This window comes from Venturia canescens, chromosome 11 (assembly GCF_019457755.1).
Source record: "Venturia canescens isolate UGA chromosome 11, ASM1945775v1, whole genome shotgun sequence".
Classification (NCBI taxonomy): Eukaryota; Metazoa; Arthropoda; class Insecta; order Hymenoptera; family Ichneumonidae; genus Venturia; species Venturia canescens.
Genome location: NC_057431.1, coordinates 3,800,857 through 3,827,566, shown reverse-complemented (window position 1 = coordinate 3,827,566; position 26,710 = coordinate 3,800,857). Strand labels below are relative to the sequence as shown.

The 26,710-nt window shown below is 42.2% G+C and overlaps 2 protein-coding genes across 2 annotated transcripts in view; one reads left to right on the top strand and one right to left on the bottom strand.

The window, feature by feature from the left end:
* Positions 1-1,689: 1,689 nt before the first annotated feature.
* On the bottom strand, positions 1,690-26,710 carry LOC122418087 (uncharacterized). Its single transcript, XM_043432119.1, has 3 exons — positions 25,324-26,710; positions 8,847-9,081; positions 1,690-2,950 (listed from the first exon to the last, which is right to left on the bottom strand). The coding sequence occupies exons 1-3, from the start codon at positions 25,462-25,464 to the stop codon at positions 2,628-2,630; spliced, it is 699 nt and encodes a 232-aa protein (XP_043288054.1). The 5' UTR covers positions 25,465-26,710; the 3' UTR covers positions 1,690-2,627.
* LOC122418082 (uncharacterized) overlaps positions 10,749-26,710 on the top strand; it is a 30,631-nt gene continuing 14,669 nt past the window's right edge. The window contains exon 1 of the mRNA XM_043432105.1: positions 10,749-10,764. The gene's annotated coding sequence lies outside the window, so the exon portion shown is untranslated. The remainder of the gene's footprint in view (positions 10,765-26,710) is intronic.

The following is a 26,710-nucleotide window of genomic DNA, read 5'->3' as shown; positions in this document are numbered from 1 at the left end:
GATAAACGTTTCAATTAATTTTTCATGCGTGGGCGATCACAATGACTTCTAAAATAAAAAATTCTTCTCTGATTTACAACTCAAAAGTAGGCGTAAGGCTCGCTTACGTGAACTTATCTTTAAGCGTAAGCCTCGCTTACGATTAAAGGTAAGTTCACTTTGTAAGAGATTAAAGAAAACATCATTTTATCTTCTGACTCCGCAGCCATTACCAAGAGACGAAATCGAAAATTTGTAAAGGTTCTGAAATCAGAGAAAAATTCTTGATTCTCGAAATTTTAAAAAGTTCTTAAATTAGAGGAAAATTCTGAAAATTAGCAACAATGGCTGATTTCAGTCCCAACGAAATCGTTGATATGCTCCTTACACGCAAACGCACTTGCACTTGGTACGTTAAAGATCTCTTCGCGGTACATCCTGGATACCTCTAAAATAGTTGAAAATGATGTTCTTACTTGAAAAATATGAACTTAATCAAAAAAATTTTTCAACAAAAGTTTTTGGTTTTGCGCTGAAAAATTTTTTGGTGATGAAAAAAAGTTATGTTTCCATTCGAAAAAAACATGTCGGCCATTCTAACGCCGCCATTTTGAATTTTGGATCCACAAACCAATTTTTATCATACGTCCCCCTTCAACCCCTAAAAGTTTTGTTCCACACAATATTTGATCCGAGCAATATTTTCCGAGAAAAGTCAGGTGTAAGATTAAAGAGGGACACCCTGTATATTGTAAGCAGAGTAGTGGTCGTTCTCAGCGAGGGACGATTGCACGTCGCGAGAACACCAGTTTACGTATTACTCGACTGTGCAGACTGTGCACTACTCCGCCGTATCGCTTGATTCGTCAATTAAACTCGTTCCGGCGGCCGAATTAGAGAACAAAGATGGAGCAGCGAGCGAGCGTGTAGAATGAAATATTGCCATCGTTGAAAAAACTACGTCAACGAATATAATATGCGGTGGCGGCGCGGTGTCATCGCCGCGCATTATTTTGATTTATTATATTTATTAATTACTCGAGGTACTAATTAGGAGGAAAATGGTAAACGCGGTAAACGAGATCGCGTAGGAGCTATAGCGAGCGGATATCTGCTGGCGTATTTATTTATTTTGGGCGTGGCGTTGCGTATAATGACAAAAAAAAGCCTCTGCTCGACCAACAACCGACCTCCCGCGATAATATCTCGAGATCGGACCGAAGCGCGGTTGGCGCGGTGACGAGCGCGTCACCGCACTTCGGAGCTTCAGGAGGAACGTGACAAATGTGCGGAGAAGAAAGTTGGAGCAGGTTGGAGGGGAATAGACGGGGAGGGTTAATCGTACAATTGACCTTAGTCATCGAACCCTCTGCTCTCTGCTCGCGCCATCTAGGAATACACTTGCATATACGTACGCACTTATAAACAAAGGCGTATGAATAAAGTTGGCTGGTGTACGTACGCGTTTATAATCGGCCGCGAACACGGGGAGATTCCAAGCTCCCAGTTTTTTATATTACATCGCATTATAATAAACCTTTCTGAAACTGAAACTGAAGGAGAAACCGCGTTCGTTATTATATTCTCCTACTTGGGCGTATGCGCCGCCGCATGGGTGCGATGGGAAGAAGAGCAGTTTCCTCCGATAATTGCGATCAAAGGAAATAGCAGTATAGGAAGGAATTTTAATGTAAACAGACGACACAGCAATTGGTAAAGATCCTTTATTTTATAGATTTGTTTTCCACACACATGCATATCGATTGCATTTTCATATTTCGTGTATATTAATATTAATTAACGATTGTATTTACAATATATCGGTGTTATATTCATTGAAACGAAAGATTTGAGGGGCTGCTGCGTATGTAGAAACACAATGGTGAGCCAGCTCCTGCTTGCTTCCGGATTTCAATGAAAAAAATTATCTTTTCGCATTCGTTCAAACGGGTATCTATTTTCGGGGCTAACTAAGCTAATCCTAACTTTGAATAATGAATAATTCATTGCAACGACCGAAAATTGAGGTAACATGAATTTCATTCGAACAATCATTATATATCGTTACTATTTCGTTATATAATTATAATATCGTCATATATTATTATCGTTGCGCGATCGTTTATCATTTTATAGTTATTGTACCGAGTTTCGCGATAAGCTGCTTCAAAAAATTTTCAGTCAAACGAATCGGGATGAGTTGGAAAAGATGAAAAAAAAAAAAAAAAAAAAGAATTTCAACATTTATATCGAGCGTGGTACGTGCACGATATAAAATCTATATTATATTTTATATATCGCTCCTGCGCGGCGGTGCGGGCTCTCGATACTAAGAAGAGTTTTTAAATAAAGAGGAATTACCTCGTCTTTGGGATTATTGTTTGGGCACGGAGCACAGATGCGCGGGCGCGCGTGCGATGAAATTCCATCTCATCGTCGTCTATAGAATAGATAACTGTCGGCGGTCAATATAAATAAGTAGGTATGGGGCTAATAAAGAATGCTAAAAAGCGTAGCTCGGCCATGCACTTGGCAAGGTCGAGCTTAAACGGAATAAACGGAATATAACGACGAGGTTTCCGCGGCGGGACGACAAGAAAAATGCACGCGCCGCGGAGATGAAGGCAGGCGCGCACGATAGAGGGTTTTTATTGGGACGAGTGAATATAGAGCCTCGACGAAACGAGCCAGCACAAACCGATCGTCAAGAGGCCGATCGGGGTCATGGTCGATGTTCCACCTTTGGCGCAAGTCTCGCGTACACTCCCGATACTCAAATGACGTCGAGCCAAAAGATTATGAACGCCCTTGATGTTGCTTCGCTGGAGTATGTGCTCTCTCGACATGAGCACCGTGTACAATTGGTCGTCCGGTTGACCAGCGCAGAATGTCAAAACCATGTGATTCCCTACAGCTTTCATAACGTGAACCGTACCAGCGAATTGGGCGTATGTCTTCAAGGTCAAAGTACCTGCAAAACAAGGGAAAATTATATAGGCGCACGCATGCATGCATATGTATTATTATTTGTTAGGGGGTTTGAACGCCGGGCGTTGCGTATTTTTATTTGCCGGTGGCTTTGAAATACACGGTAAGATATATCTTCTCCTCATGCGAGCTGTTAAAAATGTTTAAATTAATATGTAATTTTCTATATATAATCGACGGTGAATTCTGTAATGTGAATTTTGCCTGCCAAAGTATAATTATGATTATTGAAACATATGAAATTGGAAAATAATAAAAATTGAACTACAACACAAACAGTTTGTCATCAATTGAAGTGACTATGACGCAGTTGACTATTCAATGTTTTGTTTAAAAAGGTCACGGTGAAAAGTTACAATTATTAGTCATTATCTACACACATCGGGTAATCGTTTCTGTTTAAATTATTTACTTCATTGGTTAGCGCGATATCCACATGCAAAATTATCAACCTACAAATCATACATCTGTTCGTATTCGTATTAGTCATTTCACAAAATTCTAGTTGGAGTTATGCGTCGATTTTGTGAAACCTCGTTGGAATTTATGAGTTTAATGTTTGCTTGAGATCATGAGTCTGTAATTTGTTCGAAATAAGCACCTATGTATTGACAAGTGTGAATTTAATCTGAATATCCCATTAAATTTCCATTCAAATCTTTTCAGATGAAAGAACCATAAATATTCTTCAGCAACCAAAAGAAACGAATAATCCAAAATTGATCCTCTATTTAACACGAGCAGGAACAACGTAGATTTAACGTTGATCTCAATATCTCGCGTATATTGAAAGCCCGCGATATAGATGTTGTTGTTGTTGCGCGTTGTTTTCAACGGGCAATCCATGTTTTCCGGCAATAATACGGAGCCACGTTTTTTTATATCATCCTCTTGAGAAAAGGTATGTAGTCGCTTCGCGCGCGCGCGGCTCGTACCTCGTAGAACTAAAGGGGATGAAACGACGAGGATCCCGTGCCAACCAATTAAAACGACCATACAACGGGTATTCCGAAGCTCTAATTTTAGTCGCGAACGAGTGACGACATTCGATACTAATTGGATGGGCCAAGCGCGTGAATATCAGTTTACGGGAAGAGCTCGAAAGCTCGTTACGGGCATTAGCGAGAACCAGCGTCGGGCAAAGAGATTAAGTATGCCGGGTATAGAAAGTGAGAATTAAACGTGCTGGCTATCTCCTCCCTCCGCGCAGACTCTGCTAGAATAATCTGCGCTTTACAGGGATTCTCGCGAGATCGTTGGGTAGCTCTCAAGGATTTCAATTATCGAAATGCGACTTGCGGTATTCCGCATCGACGAGCCAGCAGGACTTTGTCGTCGTCGTCATTTTTGCCGCGCTGCCATCTTTCTCATTTCTCAGCACTATTTTTATTATTCCCAGCATCCCATTTCTCAATGCACTCTATCTTCAAGCGCGATATGATATAACCCGTATCCATGGTGCTGCGCTCCTTCCGATCGCAAATTAATCCGCAAGAATTTCACCAAAATCAAACATTATTGTTATAAATAAAATCTGCTGCTGGGTACCAGCTTATTTATCGAAATTCATGTTCAACTTGCTGCCGATGTTATATAGTTGCGCGTTCCGGCCCCGCCTCTTTTTCATTCGATAAAAATGAAATTCCTTTATGCATTGTGTCCCTGCTCGTGAATAAAATCACGAGTTGTCGTACGCGTATGAGAATATACCTGATGCATGAAAAAGGCAGAGCCCCGCGCATGCGTATTATATAATAAATACGTTATTTTTAATAAAAATGGATGAATGACGAGGCGAAAAAAGTGTACGCGGAAGGAAAGGCGACCCTGTAGAAAAAAAAAAAAAAAAATGTAAAGCTCGTTTAATGATATTCAAGTTTTAGGGCGTAGCCCCCCGCCCCCCGCATTTTGCGGGCCGATCTTCCGTAAATTTTCAGGCGATACATTGTAATAAGGCGCTCGCCGAGAAAATAAAAACGCGGTAGGTATATTGGAGCGCATTGGAAAATAGTACTACGTGGCAATGGAATCGAACCGAGTAGTGACTCGATTATTATCAAGACGCGTCGCGCGACGCAGACTGCTGCGCGGCACCGGCTTTGAAAGCTCTTATTTTTTTTTATCGAATACCGATAATTCGGATATACGTCAACCCCCTTCCAGACGCACGAGCAGAACGCTGCTGCTGCGTCCGAGACTTGTACGTCATCGCTAGAAGAAACGAGAAGAGCAGGGTGGGTGGACTAGCAACTACAGAAGGAAGGGATAATATGGTATACGAATGCACAAAGTTACATGGCACACAAAGATGAAATACAGCACGAAATTTTTCTGAAGGAAAGACCCACAATCGTGGCGCTGTCGGAAACCCGAATAATTGAAGAAATGGAGGATATCGAAGTGAGTGTACCGGGATACAAGGTAATAAGATGCGATGCAGAAAATAGAAATACGGGAGGTGTAATTTTATTTATTAGAAACAATATTAAACATGATTTGGTAAGAATCAGTAAAATCAAATCAAACTGCTGGTGCGTCGCGGTAGAAGTTAAAGATCAATTGTATAAAGGAATGATAATGGTTGTATATCATTCACCGAGTGCATCGGATGCAGAGTTTATAAGTTTTTTAGAAGAAATAACTGAAGAACTGACAATAAAAGACGAGTGTGTAATATTAGGAGATTTTAACATAGATATGAGTGTCGATACATTTTACAAGAAAAAACTAATTACAATGATGCAAAACTTAGGAATGAAACAGTACGTCAATGAACCGACGAGAATAGTGAAAGATAGCCAAACAATCATAGATCTGGTATTCTCTAATAAGAACGTAGATTTAGAGGTGGTACATGAACCAAAAATCACGGACCATGCGTGGATAAAAATTGCTTTGAATACAAAGAGAAAAGAGGATAATTATAGAGAAATTCGAACGAGAAGCTACAATAAGCTTAATGAGAAAGAATTTGTACATTTTTTGAAAAACGAAATGCGACAGAGGCAAGACTTAGAAATAAATGCACGGGCAAAGGTGTTTATTAATAGTATAGTAGGTGTACTGGATAAATTAGTACCAAAAAGAATAGTGAAAATCCCAATCGTATGGGAAGGCAAGAAATGGTTCTCCGATGAAATTAGAGAAGCAGCCGGAAGAAGAGACGAGGCGTATAGAGCAGCGATAAATAATGGGACAAACAATGAATCGAACCGGTTAAAAACTGAAAGGAATGCGGTAGTAAAATTGATTAGAACAAAGAAAAAAGAATATTATGAGAATAGTATCGATTGTAACAAAAAAGACCCAGCAAAACTATGGAAAACCTTGAAAGAAATAATCAGGGGGGAGAATATGGCTAAAAAAGAATCGGAAGACATAGACTTTGAAATATTGCAAGAAGTGGCGGGAAAAAACATAGCTGATAAATTTAATGAATATTATGTTAAAAGCATTACGAGTATTGTAGATACGATTGGGAACGACGTGATCGGAAGCCCGACCAGAAGAAGAATACTAGTGGGAAGTGGTCTAGATGATCAGCGTATAATGAAAAGTTTTGAGACCATAAACGTAGAGGATCTTGAAAAGATAGTCATGGGGCTTCCAAAGAAGAGAGGTACGGATGAGGGGATATCAAGTGAGATTTTAAAAATAGGGTTTAGTGCAATTAAAGATGAATTCGTTAATATTATTAACGACTCACTAATGAAGGGCCATTGCCCAGAAAGCTGGAAAACCTCAACGATCATACCGATTCTAAAGACGGATAAACCAAAAAAAGCGAGTGAGTATAGGCTCATTAATATGTTGCCGATATATGAGAAGGTACTCGAACTTGTAGTAAAAAAACAGACTGAAAATTATTTAGAAGCAAACGACACCATAACAGATCATCAGTCAGGATTCAGAAGATACTATTCGTGTAAAACAGCACTACAAACAGTTGTGGATGAATGGAAATTAGATATAAGTGAGGGTAAGATGGTAGGGGTTATTTTCATGGATTTAAAGCGAGCTTTTGAGACTATAGATAGAGAAATATTATTAGAAAAATTATATCAGTATGGAATCAGAGGAAAGGCTCTGGAATGGTACCGTTCTTATATATGCAGAATAGAACACAGCAGGTAAAGTTCAACGATGAATGGTCGAAACTGATAAATACGGTATATGGGGTGCCACAAGGATCTGTATTAGGACCTATGTTGTTTATTTTGTATATAAACGACATAATTGCAATATGCCCAGAAGATTGCACAATTAAAATGTTTGCAGATGATACTTTAATTTATGTGAGTGGAGAAAGCAGTGTGGAACTCGAAAGGAAAATGAACATGGCTATAAGTGTAGTGGAAAAATGGATGAATAGAAATAAATTGAAGATGAACTCAACGAAAACAAAATATATGATTCTCAGGAGTATACGGAAAGAAGTGAGAGGGAATATTGCAGTACGATGCCTAGATGGTACCGAACTGCAACAAGTGGAAACTATGAAATACTTGGGAATAATTATTGATAATAAATTACGATTTAGAGACCACTGCGAATACATCCTGAAAAAGATTGGGAAAAAAATAAGTTTCTTAAATAGAGTAGGTCAGTACTTGTCAGCATATACCCGTTGTATGGTATATAAAGCAATTATTGCCCCACATTTGGAATATTGTGCAACGCTGCTAATTGGTATGGGCGAAACTGAGTTGAATAAACTGCAGATATCGCAAAATCGGGCGATGAGAGTCATATTACAATGCGACAGGTATACAAAGGTGGATGACATGCAACAAGTGTTACACTTATTCATGTCTGTAAGACAGAGGTTGAACTATAATGTGTGTATATTTATTTTCAAAGCTGTAAGAAACTTACTACCTAGACAAATAAAAAGCAAACTGCAAGTTGTTGGAATGAATACCGATAGAATCACACGGCAGACTGGTAATATTGCGATACGTTTTCGTAAAACGCGGAGTGCACAAAAAAGTTTATTTTATGAAGGGATAAAAATGTATAACGCGTTACCCATTGATGTTAAAAATTGTGAGCGACTAGTGCAATTTAAGCATATGGCGAAGGAATTCATTGTATCTACAGTAAAATAAGATATAGATGTAAGAAATATGTAAAGAAATGTATTACAAATAGCTGAGAAAGCTAATAAATATCAATCAATCAATCAATCAATCAATCAATCTCTCTCTCTCTCTCTCTCTCTCTCTCTCTCTCTCTCTCTCTCTCTCTCTCTCTCTCTCTCTCTCTATACGCCCGCGTCTACTATTTTCGCGCGCGAAACCATGAAATTTCCTTACGTTATTTGGGGCTGGGTGTTTTTTTTTCTTCATAGTACACTCTTGGTCGGGTCGGTGAAATCTTCTGAAAAACCACCGCCGCCACCAGTTTCACCGCGGCGGTTTCAAATCTACCGCCAATATATAGGTATAAATATGGGGTATATCGCACCGTTTCAGTTTGCGTTACAATTTTTGAAACTAGTCTTACGGGGCAAGTGTACATATATAAAAGCTTATTTTTGGCGGTGGTGCGGAGCATCAAGTGCGGATCGCTGCAATATAGCCGCCGATCAACAACGAGTGCGCGACGAGTCTCGCATGCAGCTATCAAAAGTCATCTTTTCTGTCTTTTGGGTTTGCTTCAGAGGCTCCAAAGCCGTGCTGCTGCTGCTGCTGCTGCTGCTGCTGCTGGCACTTGCGCCCCGCTCACATACGCATTTACTAGTTATTATTATATCACCGCGTGCTGCTCGATTATTTTAATAGGTGGATGCGTATGCGAGCGCAGCGGCGGCCGAGTGAAAAAGTTGGCTGCTGCTGATAGTAGCGCCCCATTCATAGTAGCGTCTCTCGTTTTCTTACCATTTTGCTGAGACGCGGAATGCCAAAAGCCTGGTCCATGGACCGGGTCAGAAACCCTGAACATATATTCAACATCTCCCGCTTCCTCTTTCCAGAGTAATCGCAAAAGTCCTCTGTCGTCGGATCTGAGTTTGATCACCGGACACGAATCGACCGTCACTCGTGTCGCGCTCATTCCCCTTGCAGGCTCCGTTCTATGGTCCAGCACTTCGACCACGTACCATTTTCCCATTATCTGCAAATTAAAATGATCCATAATGCTCTCTTTGCTCTTTATTTCAACATTTTTACACCTGCCAACGGAAAATATATTTCGTTTTTTTTTTTTTTTCATCCGCCGTATATCGCTCGACTGTATAATATCCTTCAATTTCCCCGTTATACCGGAGACATCTGTCAATCGTTTTTTTTCTCCATTAGTTTATTTGCCCCTGCGCTCGGTTGACTCGCTTTTTTCTCCAGCCGTGCCAAACGAACCCTTGATGGATATCGCATACGAAACAGGTATTACGTTATAAATATTCTCATTCGCGCGCGCTAACGTGTTTTATTACCGTTGGAAATTTGGTCCTTGACTATCCGCGAACAGTTGGCGCATGACAATCGAATTGGATAAAATTCACGCGGGCGAACGCGGGCGGCACGGAAATAATGGAGCAGCCCCCTGTTCAATATACTACTACAGTATATTTTACACTTTGTGCAATAATAATTATTTATTTTCGATCGACGACAATATCAAAGAAATAGCGTATATTTATTTTATAATAAATTCCCACAATATCAAATAAAAATACGGTATTGAGTTGTTTCTTCTATATAGTGTGACGTGACATTTTGCCCCGCCACTCGTACGAATTGTGTCGACCAGTGGACCGGGTTTACGGCCCATTTTCCACGACTTTTCGACTCGTCGGGTGTTGGTCGGAGCCGGACTCATTAGTGCGTAATTATTGTATTAAGTTCGAAAAACCGCCTACATTACCGATTTGAGAGATTTTAGTTAGTTTTAGCTACCTGTTACCTACGTGGCAGGAAGAGAGAGAATTTCGTTGTCTATTTTTGAGTTTAATCTGACGTTTATTTACAGAGAATTTCGTTGTCTATTTTTGGATTTAATCTGACGTTTATTTAAAGTAAAATTTCATTGTCGTTTTGGGATATTTGGTGTCGCCTTCGCGACTGGGTGCGAACCGTCTTTTATTGTGACGATGCTTTGCTGTTGTTCGACCCGATCTCGTTCGCGAGAAACACCCTCCCACACCGTCTTCGAGTTACGAGCATCATTCTCGACCAGTGGACGGCTGAGAGGACACGCTGGCATAGGCCATTCGTTGAACGCCGCCCGTGCCTCTCCCGCTGCAGTAACCGAGAGTTACACCGTCCGCTACACCGTAAATTCGGGTGCCACGGTCCGTGCGATACGGCGCCTCGTCAGGTGGGATTCGGGGGAGTTTTCTGGAGCCAAGGTGCTGTTTTGCCTGGTGGTTTTTGTCGTGGGCCCACCATGACTTCTAGACGTCCGAAGTCATGAGGGAGGCCTCCCCTCGGTCCTTCAGAGCTGCCCGCCGGATCCCCAAGAGGAAAGGCACTCGAATCACGGCAATTAAGTCGGGAGGAATGTTTCAAACGGACGGGAGAGGTAAGAGCAACAGGGAGGCAAATTACCGACGTGGCGCTTCTTAATTTGAAGTCCCGCGAAAGCGTGAACTACGAGCCTATGCTCTGGCTCGCGCCTAGCGTGTCGTGAGCGCTGCGGTTCGCGGGCCTAGTGGTGGGGATGGCGCCGAATATTGAGGACCACTCGTTCGCACAAGGAGTCTTGTTCCGATCACCTCACCGGCGAGTCAGAAGTCCGAGTCTGCAGTCATCTAGGCCTCTTTTGTCTTTTCTTCGGGTGCGACGAGTGATCTCCTCGGTAAGCCCACTACTCTTTCTCCCCGGGTTCTTTGGTAGAATTGAGCGTATTGTTTCGGAATTTAGTTCCGGTTTTCTTTGAGTTTTGTTGCCTGGTGGCCTTTTCTTTGAGGGAGATCTGTGTGGCGAAGTGGCGAGTGAGATTGCGGCCGCTACTTCCCAATCTCCATTATTTTTCGTGTAGTTTATTGAGACGCTCAACTCTATCAGGGGATTCACTCTTAATCTGGTTCAATGCATTATTATCTGATTTCGAAGATAGTCTGAACGATTATTCGTTCGAGTTTTGATAAAGCGCTGAATATTACGCGCAGTACAGTTTGAGTTCTCTTTTGTCTCTCTCTCCCTGCACATGTCGAGAGCCCTAGCGAGCGCGCTAGCCGCGCGATGTTTTCGTTGTGTCTCTCTCTTTCTCATTGTCGCGTTCGGGATGTACGGCGGTTATTCAAGGCATTATTTTTCAGTATTTTTCTCCCGTTTCTTTTATATTGCGCATTCTTTCGTACCTGCTATTGCGTTATTGCTTGTCTCACGATCGACGTATTTTCTGTTACCTCTTTTGAAGTACTCTATTGTAAAATTGCGTCATTCTCCGTCGTCGATCATAATTTCGCCTATCTTTTGTCTTTCGCGTTGCGTCCGTGCATTGTCCCAAAATCGCGGACTTCTATCTTTTGTGATTCCTGTCGCCGTGTGGTAGGTTAGCTCGCGGATGAACTATTGGGTAGTAAATTACCAGGTGTCGATTACCTTTTGCCTTTGCGCTACTTACGACACCCGCGTAATCTACCTGGAATTGTCTCGCCGTGGTCACTTTGTTGCCTACCCTGCCTTAGTGACCAATGCGTTACAATTTCCGCCATAGCAGTTACCTATTACCTATTACCTATTGCCTGTAGTTACCTTGCGAACTCGGGTAGGTCGTTGGCGACGTTTAGTTACCTACTTGTGAACAGGGCCAACGCGACGGCGAATTAAAATTACTATTTCTCCAAATTATTATCTTGTTCCGTTTAACTGGCGAACCTAAACTATCGTTTCCTAAAATATTATTTTGTTGAACATTAATTGGCGATCTCGTATTTCTCTCCTGTATAATTTGTTTTCCGCTAAAAATTGTGAATAAATGACACATACTGTTTCGAATGTTATATTTTGTTGTGGGCTATTTCTTTTGTGTTTCGTGACCGCTACTTTGGCCCCAAGGATCCCCCCCTCTACCTTTTGTATCTCAGATGAGCTGAGTAGTCGGACCGTCCTCGGTCACTCGCTCCCCTCGTGCACTCTAGACTTTAATTTTGCGTTGCGTTACCATCACGAGAATTGACGACAATCAAGTCGATTAATTCGACGGTACTTGGTACCTGGCACCCAGTTCATTCTCGTAGCCGGAGAGCAGCGCGAGGCGAGGTGAGTGAGCCGAGAAGGGACAGATCGTACCTTCCCGGGAAAATCTTGTTACAATAGAGACTATTGGTCCTGGAATATTATCGACGCATTACTTTTCCTATATATATGTATACAGTATGCGCTATTACGGACCGATCGTGTGCCATTTCCCTGTTTCGGTTCCGCCGATACCTCGTCATCTCCAAAAATAAAAAAGCAACGCTTTTTTTTCGATTTTATATGCATGTCGGATGACCGAACATCGCGGCGATTCGTCGTGCAATTTCCTGTGATATGAGCCATCGCATCGCGATATATATATATAATACCAATTTCCCTCCATTCGGCAACGTACCGCGCGAGACAAAATTTTCAATCCGCACGGGGCCGCAAGTGAACTTTTGAGTTTCTCTTTAAACTAACTGCATATAGATGAGACTCCGGAGTGTGAGAATTTTTTATTTTCGCGTTGGTCGGTTATTATTATTATTATTATTATTATTATTATTATTATTATTATTATTATTATTATTATTATTATTATTATTATTATTATTATTATTATTATTATTTTCATAAATGCAGCAAATATGGAAGAGGCAGAGAAGAATGAATCAGTCGACTGATTATTGCCATTTACCGCACCAGTCCTGGTACACGTGGGTGCATACGTCGTACATAAATACAACTAACATTATAGTTCTATTCCAGGGAGAAAAAAAAAAAAAACATTTGATAAAAGAATGCATATGCGCGGAGTGCATAGAAATTTAATATTTTACGATCGGATGAATTCAATAAGTGCTTATTTTTCCACACATTATTACTATCCCAGGGGACATCCGCGAGCGCGCGCGTCGCACGACCAGAATGCAGTCTGAGGCGAATTTTGATATTCAATTCCGTCGTCGCGCGGGAAGGCTCTTAACCGCGTTCGCATATCCGACGTACCGGAAAATTAAATCAATCGGCTCCGATGTTTCGGGTCCGAGGATTCAGGATTATTATTTACACGGCTTGGCACGATTTTTAAACGAGTGTATACGCGATGATGTTGAACGCGAAAAGAGTCGAGAAGAAGAATATCGAATAAATTGAAAATTGGGGCGCCCCCCGCGGTCGTCGCGGAACGGGAGAGAATCTTTGCTCGCGGCATGGCACGGTGATGCGCCAAACGTTTTCCGAATGAGAGGGGGAAAAAAAAAACTAGGATTTGCGCGGATAATGCGGGGAAGCGAGGAAGCGAAGAGTAAGCAATTTTTGGTATACGAGGTGGGTGCGGAGCGTCACACGATCATGCACATCGCCAAAATACCGCACGGGGTGGTATACAATGTGCCAAAAGATCGAGCTGCCTGCTCAATTCAATTTCAATTCAAGCAAGACATCCGGCCATCGATCTTCACATTTCTTTACAATTTTTATTATAGACTCCTTTTTTTGCGGGCTATATAACGTGATTGAGCGTTATTCTTGTCCGCCCCGCCCCATCGTTAATTCTGCTCCGCTGGAAGTACGAAAATGTTTTGAGGTGGAAAATAAGGTGGGCGGGCAATCGACCGGGATAAAAGGGCCAGCGCCCTCTAACCTGCTATGCTATGGTTATTCCTTCATTTTCCAAATTGACGAAAAAAATATCAGAGCGCGCGGCGCATCGTTTGGGCGAACGGCCAACCGTTTTGAAGCTGTTGAATCCTACTCTTTCATCATAATCATATATAATAGGCGTGCATGATTTAAACAAAATACGTTTCTAAAAGCAAAATGATTTTTTTTTTCCCCATGTCGTTTGAAAGAAAGAAACAAGGCGGAGTAAGACCAACGATGGAAAAAAAAAAAAACAAGGTTCAATATAATGCGGAAAATGAATAACGTCGGAGAAACGATTTTAATGCTAATACGTTTGTTGGAATAAAACTAAAAATGCATGCACGGAGGAAAGAATATACAGTCGTCGTTGTTATTTACACGATGTAAATATAGGAATTAATGAATTGTTGATGAATAATCGGACAGAGGTACCTATATTTTATTATAGGGATTTTATTATAGGGGAACATGGGGCAAAGTGGCCACCCATTTTTATGGGGCATTTTTGAATTTTGGGGCAAAGTGCTGGAACGAGAATTCCGAGGGCATAAGCAGGAAAGATAAACTTTTGTTATTCCATCGTATTTCCCAGTGCATGGAATTGACGAATCGGAAAATAGAGTATATACTGATATCGGCATATATGCGGCAGCATAAACGACATCTCAATGTTGTATTACATGTTGATCAAAAAGATTATAATAAATTTTCACTCTGTTTGTCCGATCGTCGACGATACGCAATCCAATAAAATGATGGATTCGTTCGGGATTCGCTAAGCCCTCTTTTTTTTCTCTCGGTACGTATATTAAAAATTTTGAATTAATATACCCCCGTTTATATAATGGTAGATAAATATCGTCGTGATTGATGAGATTATTGGATCGGAGTAGTATGATGACGCGAAGCCTGCTATTCGCGTTATATGTTTCTATATATACTGGCGCGGAATCTGCTGCTTTTGTAATAAAAGAAACGCTTCGTCGGAGCTATATCGCGTTATAGATTTGAAAAAGTCTGATAATATCTTATAAAAGCGACTAGCTGCTGCATGGTATATATAGAAAGCGGTATCAACACCTCGTGTTTTCATAGGGGCTTTTTGTCGGCCAAGTTTGCACGGTAAACGGTAAAAATGCTGAACCGGTGATAAGAGAGAGAGATGAGTCGCACGAAATTTGTTTCCAAGTTTCGGTGCATATGAATCTGATGTTAAAATCTGAATATGGCCTGCTCGAATATCGTGTGTACACCGGTAAGAAGCGTCGATATTTTCACGATATACCTATTTCGAAATGACTATGACCTCGTCGACGTTTTGTCGCTGGGCAGCGGAGCGGAGTATGGCGCGTGGCCCGCGTGCGTTCGGTAAAATAGACCGTTACATACCGCGCGCACATATATTTAAACGCGTGATATCGTCCTCTCTCTATTCGCGTTTACATACGTGAAAAAGAGAAAAAAATCTGCTCATTCTTCTGGGTGAACGTGCATGCGACTAAACGAATAATAAACTGCTGATGCTGGTAGATGCGGTGAAATTAGTCGCGGGCGCGATGAAGCGCGCCGCGCATATATATATATTTATATATATTGAAGCGAAACACACTCTCAAACACTTTATTTCGACGACATGGCACGCACGAGTGTTTACATCGGCGCGGCCATGTTGGAAAACTGTGACTTTACCACTTCGCGAAGCATCGCTCGGGAGGGGAGAAGCGAGGTGCTTCCAGTGCAGCCAACTCAATTTCGCTTCTCAAAAATCCCCTAGATTCTCTAAATTCTTGATTTTATTAAATTTTAATTAAACAAACCTTTCTTGTTCAGAAAATTAATGCGGATCAATAGAGAAACATATTTTTAACAATTTGATGAAGATTTCAGAGTAAAATCATTTAAATTTTTAAGAAAACTTTTCTTTGTGAGATCAAGCGTGCACAGTGCGCATGCGCGATGACCTAATTTCACAGGCACGTGCAATAAACTCAGTCCTGAGCAAATATATGAATTAAAATAGAATAAAAGCGTTATTGTTGAGAAAATTAATTGAAAATAAAAATAAAATAATAGAAAAAAACACGGACTGTGCATAAAACGAATAAAAATTGATTTTATTAAACTTTATTAAATTCATGCACATGCGCAGTGTGACTGCAGCTCGACTCAGCCAATTGGGACTCACGCGGGGGAGTTATCGCACCAATGGGAGAGTTTAGAGTGGGAGTCCCTGGTTCGAGATTAAGTCGCGCAGCGAATCACGCAGAGGGACAAAGTCCAAAAGAATTATTATTATTATTATTATTATTATTATTATTTTCTTTGTACGAGAGAGTATAAAAACGTGCGAGTACAGAAGCTCCAGAGGCCAGTCTCGTCTCGAATCTCGCCACGCTAGACTCATCGCTAAAGAAATAACGCTCACTGGAGCTAACAAAGAGCCAGCAGTTGCGTCTCGAATCTTGGAGAGCTTGACTCGCACTCGCAAATATCAAACTCCAGTCTTGCTTCAGGATTTCGCCACGTAAACTCGCCAATAAAAACGAGAATAAAGAAACATAAAATTTTCGCTCATTATAAAAATAGCTCTAAAAACAAAGAGCAAAATAACATCGCTATTATCCCACTCAGAATTCAAAAACAACACCTTTCCTCCTCACGCTAAGAGGGCCGGGTTCATTCGATTTCGTTCCGTTTCGAGATCTCTGGGTGGATTCTTTTCCAACGAATCATTGTTTTCTGAGTGGCGATTCAATTGATTAAATTAATTTTCTAAAACCTGAGCATTTTCTTTATTCTCAAGACGAGACAATTTCAAATCAGTTATTATTCTTCATTTTGAGCTAATTAAATTATTCAAAAAGCGAAATCACTCACTAAAAATCATGAATTTTTGTAATTTGTTTCAAGAAACATTTAGAATTTAATAAATAATTTGCTATTTTCAGTCTAATTTCATTTTACTTTTGTTTTTCTTTCATGCCCGCTCTTTACTATAATAAAAAGCTCAAACTTACTCGTAACGGCGTGCTCTAATTCGAAACCGTACTGTTACATTACAATATATATATATATATATTGTGACAATTTTTATTTTTCGAATTGTCACAAATAAAGATTTCCAAGTGTAATGACCGAGAAGAAGGATACCCGTCCCGCTCGCTCTGCACTTCAACCATACACGACCACGCAAATCTTTTATAGGGCAAAAAGAAGGAAATTGTCAAGAGAAATTAAGCTACGTAATCTATTTTTTTTAATTATTTTCATGCGAGCCGTCCCGAAAGCCAAAAGGGAGAATTCGAATATAAGAAGGAAACAACACACTCAACACAGTCACATAAACAACACACACGCACCAGCTCATGTTAAACCGTCGTGGAATGCTTTCGAAGGTTCGAGAATATCCAAAATTCGAAATTACTGGAAGCTAGCGATGCCGTACACCGTGGCTTCAGGGGAGTCCCGTCAAAAGGAGTCTCGAACCCGTCTACGAAATTTGTATTATTGTATCTGGCGAAATAAATGCCGAAGACCATCGAGAAACTCTCCTCCGCCGTCAAATAACATAATCATCGTTTTATACGGGCCAGGGGTTATCTAAACATCAAAAGAATTATGCAATATAATTTTGAATTAATGATTCCCGCGAAATTGTGGGGCCCCGTTTAACGCCCATTATTAAATTTAAAGTGATGCACCTGTCACCTAACGTACGGGAGGCTGGAGGGGAGGTATAGGACCAAAGATGTACTGCGTCGATCGATCTAGGGAGATTTTCGTGAAGTATCGAGCGAGCCAGACGTGGAGATCTCGAGAGTTGAGTAGTGTGACTGTAAGTTCCCGCTTTCTGCTTTCATTGATCTGTAATCGATGAACTCTCGAAGAATTTATTCGAACATTATTGTCTTCGTGGCGAATTGTATACTCGTCGTATCAGAAAGTTAAATTCAATTAATCCCGTCAAAAGAGCCGAAACCTCTCGAGAAATATGGTCACGGCGACGGCTTCGCCTCGCGATTTTCAAGCTGAGATTTTGTATTCTTTTTTTTTGTTCGTTCCCGCGTTCCAGAATAATGAAGTGGGCTTTACGGTATTAACCCTCTCGGACCGTATGTTGCTTCTACGCAACACGCGCTTCCAGGCCCAATAAAACTGCATCGGTCAGTAAGGTCGGGGTTCTAACTGCCTATTTCCATGAAGCAAGGTTAGATTGCACCTTAGATACTCCTAAACCAAGAGATAAACTGCTTTAACTCATCGAAATATCAATATGAAGTCGGCGTTTCATGTTGAGCTGGCGTTGTGTGAAAAGGTGCTTTAGTTATCGCAAAAGAAAAGTGGGTATACATTTTCTTTTCGTACACCAAACGTTATTTCCTTTCAAAGGGAAGCTAATATGATGTATTTAAGGTATTCGGTGCTAGATTCATTCGTAAATTTTCCTGATTTTGCTCCCCAAGAACCTGGTGCTGCGCGCAGCGAACATTCCAAATCTCATATTTCCCAACAAAAAAACCGAAATGTCACAATGGATTCGGAAACTAGAAAGTATTATGAGATAAAATTATGAAGGGAATCATTTTCCGTCAACGCGAAATAGGTCTCGGTCTGAGAGGGTTAAAATAAAAGTCGAGTAAATGTGTAGCTTGGCGTGGCGGTGCGCGAAAATCTCCGTGTCGTGATAATTGTGCGAGGATTCGTGGGGAAAAAGTCGGGAATATTTGAGTAAGTTTGAGTGAGATAGAGTGTGAGTGGATAAGGTTCGCTTCCGCGTGCGACGGGAGAACAGCTCGGCCGAGTAACCGATTAACGGGGGCTCGGTGATTTCTTTTGATCCCGTAAATAATTAGTACATCGTAATTTTCCATCTAAGAATTCCCTGACCACAAGTAGCGCTGTGACAGGACGGAACGAGCTCGAGATTAGATTATAAAGTGTGTAGGATCCCGATCGTGTGTGAATGTGATTCGCGACGTTTTTCCCCGAATTGCGTGATAGTCCCGTTAAGATTCTCACCAGCGATAGAAAAATTTGTTAATTAAATAGACGAATAAACGAAGTGTTCAACTAATTTTTAAATTGTAACGTCAAATTGTGAGTTGAGATTCCAAGTTATTTTTCCTTTCGCCCACCCCCATCCCGCTGCCAGCCAAGCCGGTCAACATTTTCTCTTTCTCTTTTTCGTCGAGTCGCTCAGCGACTGGCGCCCAGGGGATTTTTCCCGAAACAATAATCGACGAGAGAGAGAGAGAGAGAGAGAGAGACGGAGAGTTTTGTGACAAAGTTTGGAAATATGAAAATTTCGTATATCTCCCATATAGGGAGAGAGAGAAAAATTGTCGTGCACCTTTGATTTATGAAATTTCGTCAGAACTAGCCGCGGCCCCAGGGGCATGCATTTTATTGTGCGCGAGCTAGCTGGTTATAAACTTTATTTAGGTAGGGGAGTATGGAGCTAAGTGGCCCACTTATGGAATTTAACGAGTTTTGTCGGTTAGCACATGGTCATTTATACTTATTTTTATGTCCCAAAAATGATTCCACCTCCTTATTTCAAGAATTTTGAAAAAAAAAAACATTTTTAGGACAAAGTGGCCACCCCCTCGAATGCGGTGAAAATCGATAATTGTCACTTCTCGTTAAATAGATAGACGTTGTAATTGACTGTTCCCGCAAGGAACATTGAAGGCCGCGATAAACCGAAAAGAAACGAGGCATAGTAGGGAGGACCCTCCTTCGATGGGATGAAATAAAAATTAGTCGGAATACTTGGATAAACCCGTGGCAACCCGTGGCATTATCACGAGTCCGTTGTATCGCGCAAATCTAGTTGAGTAAGAAAAAAGCGATAATGAAAAAAGAAAAATTCTTGTCTGCGGCGGACGTTGCTTGCATTTTCTGCGATCAACTTTATTCGCATTCCTCCGAAGACTGGATTCGCTGCGAAACATGCCTAAAATGGGCGCACACGTTGTGTGCAGGTGTTGATGAATATCAAGTCCGTTATAAGTGCGATTTTTGGCAATAAAAATAAAATTGATATAGACATTTATCAGTAATTCGCAAAATGATTCTCACCCTCTGCCTCAAATATGTAGCTATCAATTTCTCAGAAAACATAGAATTCTCACTGATCCTGTGCCCCAGAAATCGGAATTCCGTATGAGTGGCCACTTTTCCCCATGTTCCCCTACCTGCTTCTCAGCCTTTTGCGCACATGTGCGCAAGAAGAGCTGCGGTAACGGATAAGGGGAATTATTCAGGACATATGCAAATATAAGGATGATATGCAAATATAGGTACGACGCATAGACGCATATTCGCGGGTGATGTGTCAAGTCGAGAGTTGGGCAAGTTGAGAATCCGTTCGACGAAGCTGCTAGCTCCGGCGGATCAGTTTGATAAGCGATTACATGTGGTCCTGTGCGGAATGAGCGAGTCGCGGCGGACAGAGTTTATCGACCGAATTGGAAATTGGCTCTCTGGGGTGGGCGGAATGTTAAAAGTTGGCCATATACAGAGGTTTACGAGAGACAGTTGCTAAAAGTTATTGCTAAAGGGAGGATGATGCGGAGGAGCCTCGTCGTGTGCCGGGGAGTGACATCGAGCGATTTAGAAATATTGATCCTTCGTTATCGCACACCTTGGCCAGCGCGCCGGCTGTTGACATTGCAAATCTCAAGCAGGATAGTCCAAGTCCGGAGTCCGGAGCATGCAGAATATGGTGAACCACCACGAGTACCTCTAACTTTGCTATACGAGAGAAGCCCGGCGGGCGATGTCACGTACGTTGTAATCCCTGCTGCGGCGTCCCTATCAGCGGGACCGGCGATCCGACCTGCTACCCTATTTTACTTATAAATAATATAATATATTGTTTTAAGCCAACCGGGCAGCGTAATGCGCAAAAAAAGATAATTGCCCAACAAATATTTTTTACCCAAAATAGAGATAGACGAAAAGATGGAGGCCGAAAGATGGTGCTGGTCGAATGAATCAAATTATTGAGATGAAGCGGACCGCGGGAGGGTCGACGTTGATCGCGCACGCGGAAACATGCAAGTATACATAGTTTCGTTACGTTGCGAGGCGTATCGACGGTGGTGGTGGCAGCGGTGTCGGCGGCGGCGAGGATATCTCGGGTAGGAGATGGAAAAAAGCTCAAATCCTAATGCGGAGAAGCTCAAAAGTGTAGAAAAGTTGAGGCGATAACGAGCAAGAGAGAAGGCAGAGAGGTGAAAAGATTGGTGGTAGGGTGTGAGGAGAGGTAACCGGCGGAGAGTGTCTCGTTGAAAAGTGGCGCGGGTGAAAGAGGCTCGCGCACAAGAGAGGACGACCCTCCAAGCTACTTTGGAAAATGGCTTCGCCGCCGGGTGCTTACGCTTCCCGCAGCAGCATGCAAGCAAAGAGGTATTGAGAAAAACAAAAAAAGCGTAAATACATCGGTATACGCGTTACAAAGTATATATAAAAACGTATTACGATACGCTTATGGTACTCGATGAAATGGAAGTGTTGGGGTGAAAGTTTCCGAATCATAGGTTATACGCGGCTTCGCGTATCGCGCTAAGCGTATATATATCGACGACAAACAAGAAAAGTATTGTATCGCAGGAAAAGCAGGATATGAGTACTAGCTATATATGATTCGTCCAACTCGTGCGACGCTCAAAATCCTTGACCGCACGGCGCGCGCGCGGTTATCATCCGCGTTGCGAAACAAATTCGCAATCTTAATTCGCTGCTCCATTTGATTCCCGTCAATTATTCGGGAGTTCGCGGCTCGAGCTGTTTGTTGAAAAGTATCAAGGGAGTATATATACGAATAATGCGAGTTTGGATGAGATGAGTAAACGCGGAAGATGTGCGGAATGGAAGAAAGGAGCAAGAGGGAAATTGCGAAACAAGTGACATCGTAATTTGCATTTGAAAGTACCTATAATGTTGAAGGAAAGCCCGAGCGCGCTCCGAGCTCGCAATAGCAGCGGCGGAGTATTCGCGACAAGTTTTCAATAGGAAAAGTCATATGTTGACGGAGAACCGCCAGAGGGGATGAAGGATGAAGCGCGCGGTGAGAAGACTGAATTCGAAAGGCCAAAGTATGGCGGCGACGACATATTGCCGCTGCGACGCCCCTTCTCTTGGCCAAATAAAGAGCAAGTGGAATATAGCCAACGGGAGAGAGAAATATTAGGGACGTGACGCGCCTGCTGCTCGGTTAAAGCACGAGAAACCAGGAAGCTAACGAGAGTCGAGAGCACAAGAGATACGAGCGTATACGCAAGCAGTATAATAGGGAACGTTATTATATTTTGTATTTAAACGGAAACTCTGAACGATGCTTGTGTACGTTGTACACGACAGCTCGACGCACCGCGGGATTAAGTTTCCATAGAATGTAAAATTTTCGAGCGAATATAGGAGAAAGCTCGCTCGCGACGTTGTATTCTTACAAGCCAGCATTTATTAGTTGAAGAAGGAGAGGCTTCTTTTTGAGAGAGCATGCAAGCCGCGTTCGGAGGAGCGGAGCAGCCACCTGTGGCATGTTGTCGCGTCATTGAAATATCTGGGGAAATTTATGTATATATTTCAGTGTTGTCGCGCGTACACGATTTACCTCGGCTCGAAAAGTCGTTGTGCTCTTGGAAAGAAAAATATATAAACTACTCCGGATGCTGAATTCTATAAGATGAAAGTGTTATACCTAAAGGAAATTGTTAATAACGAGCGAGTCATCGTGCGTGTGTGCGGCGGAGGACTCACCGAATGCCCTCCGTAACTTTTGGTTTTTCTTCTCTCTCGCGGCGCGGCTCCTTTTTTTTTCTACTTTTGCTTCTTCTGTCATCCACCGCGGGTCTCTGACTCGTCGCGCGGGGCGCGCGCGCTCTCGTCGCGTCGCGGGGTGTTGCTAATGTCGTTTGGGCAGACGAATTCAGACGTCCGCAACGCGGCCGGCGGCCGGAATATATATGATCCTCTTTCGCCGCTACGACCAAGCTTATTCTCTTAACCTTTCACCTTTTTCTTCCTCGTCTATATGCTCATTATCCTTTTCCTTCCGCGCTCTTATCCGCGCGTGCCCGCGTCTTCTCCGTTAACCTTTTCGACCTGCGAGGCAACCAAGTTTTACAATAATTCACGTCGCCACCGGGGGGATGGATCCACTCCCCGTATTATTACGATATTATGAATAACACCGTGCGCCCGCACCTTTTATGTTACCGTATAGCATATCCTCGCCGCAGAAACTTTTGTTTCGCGTCAACGAATGCCCTGCTCCCAAATCTCATAAAAACGCCTGGAAATACAAACCGCTCAAATAACGCTCAAGAACATGGATATAAATTTGTTGTGAGGGAATTTACAATTTCGTGTAACGTATATAATTCAAGGATTAAAAGCTCCTGCTGCTGGTGCAAATTGGAGCGTAAAAAGTTGTAACGCGCGCGCGAATTGGCCGAAGCCGAGGAGCAGGAAGATACTCGAATTTTTCGAAATATCGCCGCATATCTCTTGAAATATTTGTTGCGCGTTCGAAAAAAAGAGATAATTTGGACGTTGGGCGCGCGTTTTAAATACGGATGCGAGTTTTGAGGGGGGGCCGCGAAGGAAAGGAAGCAGCGGCGCATCGAACGACTTCACACGCTACCTACCCAAATAACGCCCAAATTCTCTCTTTTTTCAAACAACACGCTCATCGTAAAAAATATTTCAAGAGATACGCCGCCGCGATATTTCGAATCTGTACATACGCATCTATCTAGGTACGCACGATTAAACGAAACAAATAAATTGATTTTTGGGATTCTTCCGCGTGGCGGACATATATGTAAGAGCGAGAGTCGAAAGGATCGAAAGGATCGCTCTCGCGATATATAGGGGAACATGGGGCAAAGTGGCCACCCACTTTTTTGGGGCATTTTTGAATTCTGGGGCAAAGTGGCCACTCACGCAATTCCGATTTCTGGCGGGGCACAGAATCAGTGAGAATTCTATGTTTTTTGAGAAATTGATAGCTATTTGAGGCAGAGGGTGAGAATCATTTTGCGAATTACTCATAAATGTCTATTTTATTTTAATTGACAAAAATCGTACTTATAATGGACTTGATCTTCATCAACACCTGCGCACAAGGTGTGCGCCCATTTTAGGCATGTTTCGCAGCGAATTCAATCTTTGGAGGAATGCGAATGAAGTTGATCGCAGAAAATACACGCAACGTCCGCCGCAGACAAGAATTTTTCTTTTTTCATGATCTCTTTTTTCTTACTCACTAGATTTGCGCGATACGACAGACTCGTGACAATGGCGGTTTTCCCACGATTTGCCCCCGATAAGAACGGGCTTTTGCCAATGGTAATGGCAAAATTTATCCAAGTATTCCGACTAATTCTTTTTTCATCCCATCGAAGGAGGGTACCTACTATGCCTCGTTTCTTTTCGGTTTATCGCGGCCTTCAATGTTCCATGCGGGAACAGTCTATTACAACGTCTATTTAACCAGAAGTGACAATTATCGATTTTCACCGCATTTGAGAGGGTGGCCACTTTGCTCCAAAAAATTTTCTCGACCAAATGAGGAAAAAGAGGATGAACAAAGAGTTTTAAGACTCAACAATAGTCGAAAGATCATTTATTATCTGATAAAGTGGGCTGGATATTCGTTTTCGGTATGAAAAAAAATTTGGCAAAATTTATCGAAGTATTCTGACTAATTTTTTTTTCATCCTGTCGAAGGAGGGTTCGTACTATGCCTCGTTTCTTTTCGTTTTATCGCATCCTTCAATGTTCCATGCGAGAACAGTCAATTCCAACGTCTATTTAACCAGAAGTGACAATTATCGATTTTCATCGCATTTGAGGGGGTGGCCACTTTGCCCCAAAATTTTTTTTTTTTTCACAATTCGAGCAATAATGAGATGGAATCAGTTTGGGGACATAAAAATAAGTAAATGACCATGTGCTACCCGACAAAACTCGTTAAATTCCTTAAGTGGGCCACTTTGCCCCATACTCCGCCCCTATATCCCTCCAAGGTATAATAAATCATTGAACGCGGCATTACGGCGACGAGGCGAAATTTTCATAAGCTCTGCCTCTTTGCGTATAACGAGATCGTAAGAGCAATTTGTCATGTTGTTATTGGAAAGCTCGTGCGCGAAAATAATATATCGTAGAAAAGAGCGCATGCAGTAGCAGTATACTATACTAGCAGCGATTCTCGCGATTCATTGAAATTACCTCTCAAGCGTATATGCTGGTATAACGAAAAGCGCGTGCCCCCCCCCCCCCCCCCCCCCCCCCGCCGCCACTTCGGGCCGAATAAGCGAATGCGCGATTAATCATCGTGTTATAAAGCGGCGCGATGGGAGCGGTAAGCGCGTGACCGTTGCGGCTACAACCTGTGGAGTTTGAGTTTGCAAAATTTGTCGGAAGAAATAAAATCTCTTGATATATCCCCGTGCACGCGCGCGCGCGAGAATATTGGAGGGCGATTTTTTTTTTCGTAATTATCGCGACCTGCTCGTCCGATCGAGGGAGGCAACGTCGATGTTAATAATGCGGTTGAATAGCTTACCCCATCAAGATCGAGAGATTCCTGTGACTTGAGTTGTGGACAGTTAGGAAACGAGTAATGACTCGCCACCACGTCCACTGAATTGTTCGCCCACGTGTAACCCAACACAACGAAAAGCACAATCGCGCACTGTCGCTTCATTCCGACTAATATGTTCGACTAACTGAATTATAATAGCCGGTAATAATTGGGTCGAAACTGATGATTCAATATTGAGTTTCACACAGCGCAGAGATATATGACGATTATTTAATCTCCTGCTCCCTTTATGCTCGCCCTTTTACGTCCGTTTGGGCCCGTTGCTGGTAACGCCTCATTTCCTCGCGGTCACACTTTTACGCTTGAAATTATTGTCGCATATATAATTGAGGAAAATAAAACTGAATGGTTCAATATTTCAAGTCCGGACGCTCCAAGTCGGAGTTATTATTTTTCGGTGAAAAGTTAATAAAATCCGGTTGACAGCCGAGATGGATCGAACGACGAGCGCGAATAATCTCGCGCCCGCGATCGATTATAATATAAAACTCAATCGGAACGAAATAAAAAGAGTCGTCGATGAGCTTTCAATATATTCGCGCGGACTATATTTCCGGACAATATATATATGCGAAATTTTTTATTTTTGCACCGTCTCTCATTCGAATCTTTCGTAGACTCCCATTAAAATTCTTATTTTGAGTTTATAAAAAGCGAAAATTTTGTCACGCAACTCGAGAGATGTTTGACGTTTCTCCTTTTTTTCCTTCGTTGGGCGAGGTATTATCTGCAGATAATCTGTAGAAATTCCAAGGTCAATGTATAACGGTAACTTTATCGCAAAATCCCGTTCGTATTAGAATAAAAATGAATGAATAACGACGAGCGCCTTTTCCCATCCCCATCGAAGCACCACAGCGGCCCACCGCAGCGAGGAATGAACGCGCTGTTATTGACCAATTAAAATAGGCGGCGTCGCGGCACTATTAATATATACACGGTTCGGATTGTCAATATTGCGGGTACAATTGTTGCGAATTGTTGCGAGTTGAAAAGGGGGGCTTTTTTTCTTGGGAAAACGTTGTCAGGGACGTCACGGGGAGAGAGGCGCGCGCGCGCCCACCGCGCACACGCACACGCACACACGAATGGAAGCGCACAAACACCACGCCGGGATATAGGGAACTGCACTGATGAGCGTAACGTGACAGCGCAGGTTGTTGTTATCGGTATATCGGTATCGAATTACAATCGTCGGCTTCTTGTCGCTATCATCCGGACTGCCCGTATATACAAATATGATATAAAGCCGTTGTAACGCATCATTAACTCATCTCTTTTATAATATGTCTACTATCTCTATACATTGATTTATACAAATGTAGTCTTATCGGTATGGGTCCTAGGG

What these genes read in the sequence shown, in the direction of transcription:
- LOC122418087 (XM_043432119.1), bottom strand. Translation starts at nt 25,464, where the DNA reads ATGAAGCGACAGTGCGCGATTGTGCTTTTCGTTGTGTTGGGTTACACG. An exon ending in AATCTCTCGATCTTGATGGG is followed by an intron (nt 9,082 to 25,323) that starts GTAAGCTATTCA and finishes TTTAATTTGCAG; the next exon opens with ATAATGGGAAAATGGTACGT. An exon ending in TTCCGCGTCTCAGCAAAATG is followed by an intron (nt 2,951 to 8,846) that starts GTAAGAAAACGA and finishes CTTGTTTTGCAG; the next exon opens with GTACTTTGACCTTGAAGACA.